Genomic DNA, 10251 nt, shown 5'->3' on the forward strand with positions numbered 1-10251 from the left:
CAGATTTGGGAAGTTCTCAGCCATTATTTCTTTGAATAGGTTTTCTGCCCCTTTCTCCTTCTCTTCTCCCTCTGGTATACCTATAATCCTTACGTTGCATCTCCTAATTGTGTCTGATAATTCTCGGAGAGTTTCTTCATTTCTTTTAAGTCTTGCTTCTCTCTCCTCCTCTGCCTGCAACAATTCTATATTGCCATCTTCCAAATTGCTAATTCTTTCCTCCATATTATCGGCCCTACTGTTCAGAGCATCTAGATTTTTCTTAATCTCCTCTATTATGTTCATTTCCAGTATTTCTGTTTGGTTCTTCTTTATCGTATCAAACTCTTTTGTGACATAGCTCCTGAACTCGTTGAGTTGTCGGTCAGAATTCTCTCTTAACTCAGTGAGTATTTTAATGATAGCTGTTTTGAAGTCATCATCATTTAGGTTATATATCTCATTTTCTTTGGGATTGTTTTCTGTGTATTTGTTACTTTCTTTCTGTTCTGGAGATTTAATGTATTTTTTCATATTGCTTGATGATGTTGATTTGTGCCTCCGCATGGAGATAGAGTTTAGTTGCTCCTTTCACTTGTTTCAGCTGCTGCGGTGGGGGGAGCAGCTGTTTATACTTCACCAACCAGGAACCCTGTCCGTAGTTGCTAACTGGGCCTGGGCCCCTCTTCGTAGCCACAGTGGCCCTTTGGATTCCCTCCTCTGCCGTGGGGGCCGTCACGGGGGGCTTCAGGCTGCAGGTGCCTACTGTTGTTGCCCACCTAGATGCGCTCTCTCCTTGGGGTCTGCAACGGTGTTATGGGCTTTTCCAGCGGCCAGGGGTGGGATCACTTTTATTTGTCGCTCGGTTGCTGTCGGCACCCACCAAATCTCACTTGTCCTCTATGGGTCGCAGGAGAGCTATTGGCATCTTCTACAGTCTGTGGTTAGTACACCTAGCTATGCTGCTTTTGCCCTGGGGTCTTCCAGCCTTGTGGCTGGCGGCTGGGTGCCTTCTACTGGTGCTGTGCAGAGGCTTTCCCTAAGGCTTCTGTGAGCCTGTAGGGCTTCCCCCTAGGCTACTAAGCTGGGTCTCTGGAACTCTCTCCAGCCCCAGTCCTCTCCGAGATCTCCGGCAATCCCTAGCCTCACCGGGTGGGCAACGGCAGCTGGGGGTCGCCCCGCCCTCTGGGCTTCTCTCCGGGCCTCTGCCGGGAGCTCTGAATGCTCAGCGTGGCCCCTCTGCTACCGGCAGACAGAGATTTTTGTCTGCTGCCTGGCGGAGCTCCGGCGCTTCCCCTCCGGGTCGCCGGACCCGCCTTTGAAAGTTCCCCCACCCCGGTCCTCTCCGAGATCTCCGGCAATCCCTAGTCCCACGGGGCGGGCAACGGCAGCTGGGGGTCGCCCCGCGCTCTGGGCTTCTGTCCGGGCCTCTGCCGGGAGCCCTGAGTGCTCAGCGTGGCCCCTCTGCTACCGGCAGACAGAGAGTTTTGTCTGCTGCCTGGCGGAGCTCCGGCGCTTCCCCTCCGGGTCGCCGATCCGGCCTTTGAAAGTTCCCCCGCCCCGGTCCTCTCCGAGATCTCCGGCAATCCCTAGTCCCCCGGGGCGGGCAACGGCAGCTGGGGGTCGCCCCGCGCTCTGGGCTTCTGTCCGGGCCTCTGCCGGGAGCCCTGAGTGCTCAGCGTGGCCCCTCTGCTACCGGCAGACTGAGAGTTTTGTCTGCTGCCTGGCGGAGCTCCGGCGCTTCCCCACCGGGTCGCCGGACCCGCCTTTGAAAGTTCCCCCGCCCCGGTCCTCTCCGAGATCTCCGGCAATCCCTAGTCCCACGGGGCGGGCAACGGCAGCTGGGAGACCTCCGTGCCCTCCGTGTCTCTCTCTGGGACCCTCCGGGCGCCCCGAGCACCAGGCCGGGTCTCCCCGCCAATGGCGGGGAGAGACTCTCCCCGCGGGCTCAGGTGTGCAACTCCAAAGTTTCCCTCTGCGTTTAGGAGTAATTGCGGGGGGTTTAAGTAGGGTTCTGGTCACCTGTTTCCACCGTCGCTCCTCTGTTGTGTTCTCGCTCCTGCCCTAGATGTGTGTGGATCCTCTGGGGGCGTCCGTTGGAAGAAAGCCGCTTGCGGGTACTAGGCTGCCCGTCGGGGTCGGAGAGTTTTCACCTATTTCCACATCCTCCCGGAGGAAAGTCCGTCCGCCTTCCGATGTATAGTCGCGTGGGTGTCTCAGACGTCCTGAGATGCTGTCTGGATATCCTTTGTCAAGCGATAAGTGTCCAAATAATTGTAGACTCGAAGGGCGAGAGACAAAGAGGACTACTCACGGCGCCATCTTGGAATTCCTCAAGTATAATCTCTTAAAGAAGAGTCTGGTTAAGAACTATTCCTGAATATCAAGTTATGATACTAAATTTACCTTTTTTGGTTGGTGTGCTGGTATTCGTGAAAGAAAAATAGGCTTATCATGTCTATAAACACCCACTATAAGTGGTCATCGCTGAGGTTTCTCAATTTTTTCAGTCGCTTTTCCTCTAGGTATTTCTGGAACATTTGTCTTCGTTGATCACTTAGAAGAGACTTTGCTGATCCTAAGCAGGGGGGAAAATAGCATATAAAATATTCAAATAAAAAGTTATCCAAATGTCTAAAATACCATTGTCTAACTTCAACAGCTGCTAAGCAATACTTTCAGTAACTTCGTATTGATTCCTTAGCACGCTAACCACACAAGTCATTTCAACCCCTGTTTTAAAATTTCTCTCCCTTTTGCCTTCTCTTGTTCACAAATTAACTGCTTGCCATCCACTAGGCATGCATTACTTCACTTTTAAATTAATTAACTTCTATGATCACCCACCTCCAAGCTGACCTCCAACAATTCTCACCTCCTGGTAGTCACGCCCTTGTGTTGTCCCCTCCACACAGAATAGGGCTGAGCTGTGTCACCAAGAAAAGTGTGGGAATGATGGAGTGTGGCTTCCAAGACTGTATCATTAAAGACAGTGCAGCTTGGCCCTGCTCTCTCTCAGATCACTTGCGCTGGGGAAGTCAGTGGCCATGTGGAACCTTAAGGAGACTCAAGCAGCCCTATGGAGACGCCACATGACGAAGAACTAAGGCCTCCTGCCAAAAGCCAGCATCGACTTGCCAGTCATGTGAGTGAGTCATCTTGGAAGCAGCTCCTCTGCTGGGAGCCGTGGCTACATCATTTGATTGGCTGTTTGACAGGGACCAGCCGATTAACGCTGAGGGGTGCAGGGCCGCCCCTTGGTGAAGAATAACCGGCCAGCCCCTCACATAGTTCTGAAACCTGTGCTGCTTCTAATTGCCCTTCATTCCTTTTCCTTTCTTAACCTCCAGTTTTCACTCCTTTGGGTGGCTGCTTGGGAGGCACTATCTCCTGGGAAAATTAGATAGCATAAGAGAATGTGACCACCTGCAGGTAACTTTCAAGATATTTTTCAGTTAATTATTGGAGGAGCACACAGTCCCATTTGAGACAATCAGAAAGGAATCCTGCCCAGATAAGATGTCGAATCAGGTTTATGGCCTCCATCTGGTTAATGTTTCCTTCTCCCTCCAGTTCTTTGTCTAAATATATATGCATGGTCCTTCTAAGTTTGCTGGTTAATTGGATGATCAAGAAGTATCTATATATTATTCTTGACCTTCTGCTTTCTGTTAAAATGCTATAGAGGTTTTCTCCTAAAAGCAATAAATAATAAATAATTGATGAGTAGAAGGGCCGAGGGGTGCAGGGATGCCCCTCGGTGAAGAATGGCCGGCCGACACCCCTGATATTTTCTGAATTATATGCATGCTTTCTAGCAAGGTTATGTCTGTACTTATTTCTCTTTTTTATTCTTGAAGCTACATAGTTTAGCTTAGCTTTTCAGCCCTTTACTTTACTAACAAAGTGATACTTTCTCTGGCAGTGTGCTTAAGGGACTGTTAGCTCCACAATCTAAAAGGCAAAGGAATGCTTTCACCCCCTAAAGGGCGCAGAAATGTAAAGATGTTTAACTGCCCGCTGAGAATGCAGATAGCCCTGTGGATAAGACACCCTGGAGTCGCCTTTTGTTCCCATTAACCGTCTACACTAATAGCGTAAATGATTGAGGGAGGCAGGGATGGCTCCACCAGGATGCAACCAGACGGACTGCTGTCCTGTCCGGAGGCCTGGACCTTCTCTCTTGGATTTAACTTTACCATGAATCACAACAGACGCCTAGGTACCTATCTCCTTTAGCTTAGAGAAAACAAACACCAGTTAATTGCGGAGAAGACTACCATTAACCTTATGCTCTATAGAATAGAATGCTAATAAATATTCTTGTGCTCGTTTTTTATTTCCTTATCTCTCTGAGAATATTTGTAGAACTATTTCTGTACTAATCCTGAAAAATATATAAACGACACTTGTGCACAGTAAAGTCGGACTTGCTAACACCAACCCAAGTCTCACGTCCCCTTTATTTCCCCCTCACTCATCGTGCCGACGCCGTCCACCCCTCAGGAACCTGGACTCCGCCGGGGCGGGACCCCGGCACTCCTCCAGCCTCAGTCAAGCTTCAGAGGCACCCCTGGATGACACCTTGACTGCAACCTGTCAGATTCCTTACCTCCCACCTATGATTCTCAACTCAGGTTTCTACTATGTACTCTCATGTTTATTTAAACTTGTTTGAAAAATGTGAGTGGCTACTGATGTGGATTAAGGCTGCCCCAGCTAGAGAAGCCCAAGGTGACCTGGCCTACATGCCAAACTATACGACCCAGTGGACTTTTTTTATGGTATGAATTAGGACCGCCCCAGGGAGAGAAGCCTGGGGCATCCTCACCTGCATGCCGATCTATATGGCCAGATTCGTATCTAAAGTTATATGACCGCACAATAACCAGACCCCATCTGCACTGAAATCATTTAATGACTTTTTACATCATCTTTTCTTTTTTTTTCCAGTAAAAATAAGTCACGTACCCATGCCTTATAAAATTAGCCCTAACCCTCAACTCAGGGCAGCAGCAGGAGCTCTGACTGCCCGTGGGTCCTGTCCCCACGCACCAGCTCTGCCTGCCCATGGGTCCTGTCCCCATGCCAGCGGGGGCAGCAGCAGCGGCAGCAGCAGGAGCTCTGACTGCCCGTGGGTCCTGTCCCCACGCACCAGCTCTGCCTGCCCATGGGTCCTGTCCCCATGCCAGCGGGGGCAGCAGCAGCGGCAGCAGCAGGAGCTCTGACTGCCTGTGGGTCTTGTCCCCACACACTAGCTCTGCCTGCCCATGGGACCTGTCCCCATGCCAGCGGGGGCAGCAGCAGGAGCTCTGACTGCCCGTGGGTCTTGTCCCCACACACCAGCTCTGCCTGCCCATGGGTCCTGTCCCCATGCTATTCCTCACTATTCTCTAAATAAAAGAGCACTACTGCCAGATCTTGAGAGTCTAAGAAATCTTTCTTTCGACTCCTCGGCTCACCGATCCCGCATCATTTCTGGTGGCCCGTACGGGGACTTGCTTTATCGGCTTGTGAGCTCGAGTTCTGGTAAGTGCCCTTTTCTTCCTTATGCCTTTCTCTTTTTCAAGGATGGATCTAGATTCACTGCTCCATCGGGAACTTTCTTGGATGGCTGTATGAATCCACGTTTGCTGCCCATGGCTACTCTATGGGGCAAATTGTGGCATTCAGCTTGAAGAGATTCAGTACCTTAAGCCTCAGGGTGATGGAGAATGAATTAATCCATTCCTTCCTGACTCTATCTCTAATAGACAAATTTTACGTGGGCGCGGGTCGGCCACTTAAGTCATTAGGACGGCCGCAAATCTCCAAGACTCCCGTGGAAGGTTTCTTTTCCTAAGGCTGGATTGGGATCCCTCCCTCTGGCACCTGACCACGCTCTGAACTGCGAGGAAAGTCCCACTCGGGACTCCAGTTCAAGGGAAGTACCAAACTCTAACCTTTGGTGGAGTATGGGAACCCCTTCTTGGGAGAATGGCTCCAGGATGCAATTGGGTAGAATGTCCCCCAGACTGGCGGAAAATTCCTCACTGTCTTTCTCTTTCTCACTGTCTTTGTCCTTTTCTCTCCTGGGACCATACGCCAGGCACCTATTCCTGCCAGGCAGAATAGGGAAGATGTTCAAGGGATGCCCCCATCATCCCTTGCTACAGGAACCCCAATGGGGGGATTTTCAAGGTAATGGCTCCCTTTCTCTGGGACCATTCACCAGGCACCTATTCCTGCCAGGCAGAATAGGGAAGATGTTCAAGGGATGCCCCGATCATCCCTTGCTACAGGAACCCCAGTGGGGGGATTTTCAAGGTAATGGCTCCCTTTCTCTGGGACCATACGCCAGGCACCTATTCCTGCCAGGCAGAATAGGGAAGATGTTCAAGGGATGCCCCCATCATCCCTTGCTACAGGAACCCCAGTGGGGGGATTTTCAAGGTAATGGCTCCTTTTCTTTCTCCTTTTCTCTCCTGGGGACCATACGCCAGGCACCTATTACTGTCAGGCAGAATAGGGAAGATGTTCAAGGGATGCCCCCATCATCCCTTGCTACAGGAACTCCATTGGGGGGCATCTTCTACAGTCTGTGGTTAGTACACCTAGCTATGCTGCTTTTGCCCTGGGGTCTTCCAGCCTTGTGGCTGGCGGCTGGGTGCCTTCTACTGGTGCTGTGCAGAGGCTTTCCCTAAGGCTTCTGTGAGCCTGTAGGGCTTCCCCCTAGGCTACTAAGCTGGGTCTCTGGAACTCTCTCCAGCCCCAGTCCTCTCCGAGATCTCCGGCAATCCCTAGCCTCACCGGGTGGGCAACGGCAGCTGGGGGTCGCCCCGCCCTCTGGGCTTCTCTCCGGGCCTCTGCCGGGAGCTCTGAATGCTCAGCGTGGCCCCTCTGCTACCGGCAGACAGAGATTTTTGTCTGCTGCCTGGCGGAGCTCCGGCGCTTCCCCTCCGGGTCGCCGGACCCGCCTTTGAAAGTTCCCCCACCCCGGTCCTCTCCGAGATCTCCGGCAATCCCTAGTCCCACGGGGCGGGCAACGGCAGCTGGGGGTCGCCCCGCGCTCTGGGCTTCTGTCCGGGCCTCTGCCGGGAGCCCTGAGTGCTCAGCGTGGCCCCTCTGCTACCGGCAGACAGAGAGTTTTGTCTGCTGCCTGGGGGAGCTCCGGCACTTCCCCTCCGGGTCGCCGATCCGGCCTTTGAAAGTTCCCCCGCCCCGGTCCTCTCCGAGATCTCCGGCAATCCCTAGTCCCCCGGGGCGGGCAACGGCAGCTGGGGGTCGCCCCGCGCTCTGGGCTTCTGTCCGGGCCTCTGCCGGGAGCCCTGAGTGCTCAGCGTGGCCCCTCTGCTACCGGCAGACTGAGAGTTTTGTCTGCTGCCTGGCGGAGCTCCGGCGCTTCCCCACCGGGTCGCCGGACCCGCCTTTGAAAGTTCCCCCGCCCCGGTCCTCTCCGAGATCTCCGGCAATCCCTAGTCCCACGGGGCGGGCAACGGCAGCTGGGAGACCTCCGTGCCCTCCGTGTCTCTCTCTGGGACCCTCCGGGCGCCCCGAGCACCAGGCCGGGTCTCCCCGCCAATGGCGGGGAGAGACTCTCCCCGCGGGCTCAGGTGTGCAACTCCAAAGTTTCCCTCTGCGTTTAGGAGTAATTGCGGGGGGTTTAAGTAGGGTTCTGGTCACCTGTTTCCACCGTCGCTCCTCTGTTGTGTTCTCGCTCCTGCGATGTGTGTGGATCCTCTGGGGGCGTCCGTTGGAAGAAAGCCGCTTGCGGGTACTAGGCTGCCCGTCGGGGTCGGAGAGTTTTCACCTATTTCCACATCCTCCCGGAGGAAAGTCCGTCCGCCTTCCGATGTATAGTCGCGTGGGTGTCTCAGACGTCCTGAGATGCTGTCTGGATATCCTTTGTCAAGCGATAAGTGTCCAAATAATTGTAGACTCGAAGGGCGAGAGACAAAGAGGACTACTCACGGCGCCATCTTGGAATTCCTCAAGTATAATCTCTTAAAGAAGAGTCTGGTTAAGAACTATTCCTGAATATCAAGTTATGATACTAAATTTACCTTTTTTGGTTGGTGTGCTGGTATTCGTGAAAGAAAAATAGGCTTATCATGTCTATAAACACCCACTATAAGTGGTCATCGCTGAGGTTTCTCAATTTTTTCAGTCGCTTTTCCTCTAGGTATTTCTGGAACATTTGTCTTCGTTGATCACTTAGAAGAGACTTTGCTGATCCTAAGCAGGGGGGAAAATAGCATATAAAACATTCAAATAAAAAGTTATCCAAATGTCTAAAATACCATTGTCTAACTTCAACAGCTGCTAAGCAATACTTTCAGTAACTTCGTATTGATTCCTTAGCACGCTAACCACACAAGTCATTTCAACCCCTGTTTTAAAATTTATCTCCCTTTTGCCTTCTCTTGTTCACAAATTAACTGCTTGCCATCCACTAGGCATGCATTACTTCACTTTTAAATTAATTAACTTCTATGATCACCCACCTCCAAGCTGACCTCCAACAATTCTCACCTCCTGGTAGTCACGCCCTTGTGTTGTCCCCTCCACACAGAATAGGGCTGAGCTGTGTCACCAAGAAAAGTGTGGGAATGATGGAGTGTGGCTTCCAAGACTGTATCATTAAAGACAGTGCAGCTTGGCCCTGCTCTCTCTCAGATCACTTGCGCTGGGGAAGTCAGTGGCCATGTGGAACCTTAAGGAGACTCAAGCAGCCCTATGGAGACGCCACATGACGAAGAACTAAGGCCTCCTGCCAAAAGCCAGCATCGACTTGCCAGTCATGTGAGTGAGTCATCTTGGAAGCAGCTCCTCTGCTGGGAGCCGTGGCTACATCATTTGATTGGCTGTTTGACAGGGACCAGCCGATTAACGCTGAGGGGTGCAGGGCCGCCCCTTGGTGAAGAATAACCGGCCAGCCCCTCACATAGTTCTGAAACCTGTGCTGCTTCTAACTGCCCTTCATTCCTTTTCCTTTCTTAACCTCCAGTTTTCACTCCTTTGGGTGGCTGCTTGGGAGGCACTATCTCCTGGGAAAATTAGATAGCATAAGAGAATGTGACCACCTGCAGGTAACTTTCAAGATATTTTTCAGTTAATTATTGGAGGAGCACACAGTCCCATTTGAGACAATCAGAAAGGAATCCTGCCCAGATAAGATGTCGAATCAGGTTTATGGCCTCCATCTGGTTAATGTTTCCTTCTCCCTCCAGTTCTTTGTCTAAATATATATGCATGGTCCTTCTAAGTTTGCTGGTTAATTGGATGATCAAGAAGTATCTATATATTATTCTTGACCTTCTGCTTTCTGTTAAAATGCTATAGAGGTTTTCTCCTAAAAGCAATAAATAATAAATAATTGATGAGTAGAAGGGCCGAGGGGTGCAGGGATGCCCCTCGGTGAAGAATGGCCGGCCGACACCCCTGATATTTTCTGAATTATATGCATGCTTTCTAGCAAGGTTATGTCTGTACTTATTTCTCTTTTTTATTCTTGAAGCTACATAGTTTAGCTTAGCTTTTCAGCCCTTTACTTTACTAACAAAGTGATACTTTCTCTGGCAGTGTGCTTAAGGGACTGTTAGCTCCACAATCTAAAAGGCAAAGGAATGCTTTCACCCCCTAAAGGGCGCAGAAATGTAAAGATGTTTAACTGCCCGCTGAGAATGCAGATAGCCCTGTGGATAAGACACCCTGGAGTCGCCTTTTGTTCCCATTAACCGTCTACACTAATAGCGTAAATGATTGAGGGAGGCAGGGATGGCTCCACCAGGATGCAACCAGACGGACTGCTGTCCTGTCCGGAGGCCTGGACCTTCTCTCTTGGATTTAACTTTACCATGAATCACAACAGACGCCTAGGTACCTATCTCCTTTAGCTTAGAGAAAACAAACACCAGTTAATTGCGGAGAAGACTACCATTAACCTTATGCTCTATAGAATAGAATGCTAATAAATATTCTTGTGCTCGTTTTTTATTTCCTTATCTCTCTGAGAATATTTGTAGAACTATTTCTGTACTAATCCTGAAAAATATATAAACGACACTTGTGCACAGTAAAGTCGGACTTGCTAACACCAACCCAAGTCTCACGTCCCCTTTATTTCCCCCTCACTCATCGTGCCGACGCCGTCCACCCCTCAGGAACCTGGACTCCGCCGGGGCGGGACCCCGGCACTCCTCCAGCCTCAGTCAAGCTTCAGAGGCACCCCTGGATGACACCTTGACTGCAACCTGTCAGATTCCTTACCTCCCACCTATGATTCTCAACTCA

At 51.1% G+C, this 10251-nt stretch overlaps 1 protein-coding gene and 1 long non-coding RNA gene across 5 annotated transcripts in view; one reads left to right on the forward strand and one right to left on the reverse strand.

Moving 5' to 3' along the window:
• The window catches only part of LOC106781171 (uncharacterized), a 30717-nt gene extending 28158 nt beyond the window's left edge, over window positions 1-2559 (reverse strand). For 2 of the 3 annotated variants that reach the window (XR_011429426.1, XR_011429425.1), the window contains exon 1: window positions 2002-2559. This is a non-coding gene — a long non-coding RNA (uncharacterized lncRNA). The remainder of the gene's footprint in view (window positions 1-2001) is intronic. The other variant, XR_011429423.1, reaches the window with a different exon arrangement.
• Window positions 1-4422, forward strand: part of LOC138919310 (serine/threonine-protein phosphatase 2A regulatory subunit B'' subunit beta-like) — a 132685-nt gene extending 128263 nt beyond the window's left edge. Inside the window, exon 3 of one of the 2 annotated variants that reach the window (XM_070244043.1) lies at window positions 2048-4422. In XM_070244043.1, the coding sequence (XP_070100144.1) occupies window positions 2048-2182 (135 nt within the window). In that variant the 3' untranslated portion in view covers window positions 2183-4422. The remainder of the gene's footprint in view (window positions 1-2047) is intronic. The other variant, XM_070244045.1, reaches the window with a different exon arrangement.
• Window positions 4423-10251: the final 5829 nt, after the last annotated feature.

This window comes from Equus caballus, chromosome 20, assembly GCF_041296265.1.
Source record: "Equus caballus isolate H_3958 breed thoroughbred chromosome 20, TB-T2T, whole genome shotgun sequence".
Lineage (NCBI taxonomy): Eukaryota > Metazoa > Chordata > Mammalia > Perissodactyla > Equidae > Equus > Equus caballus.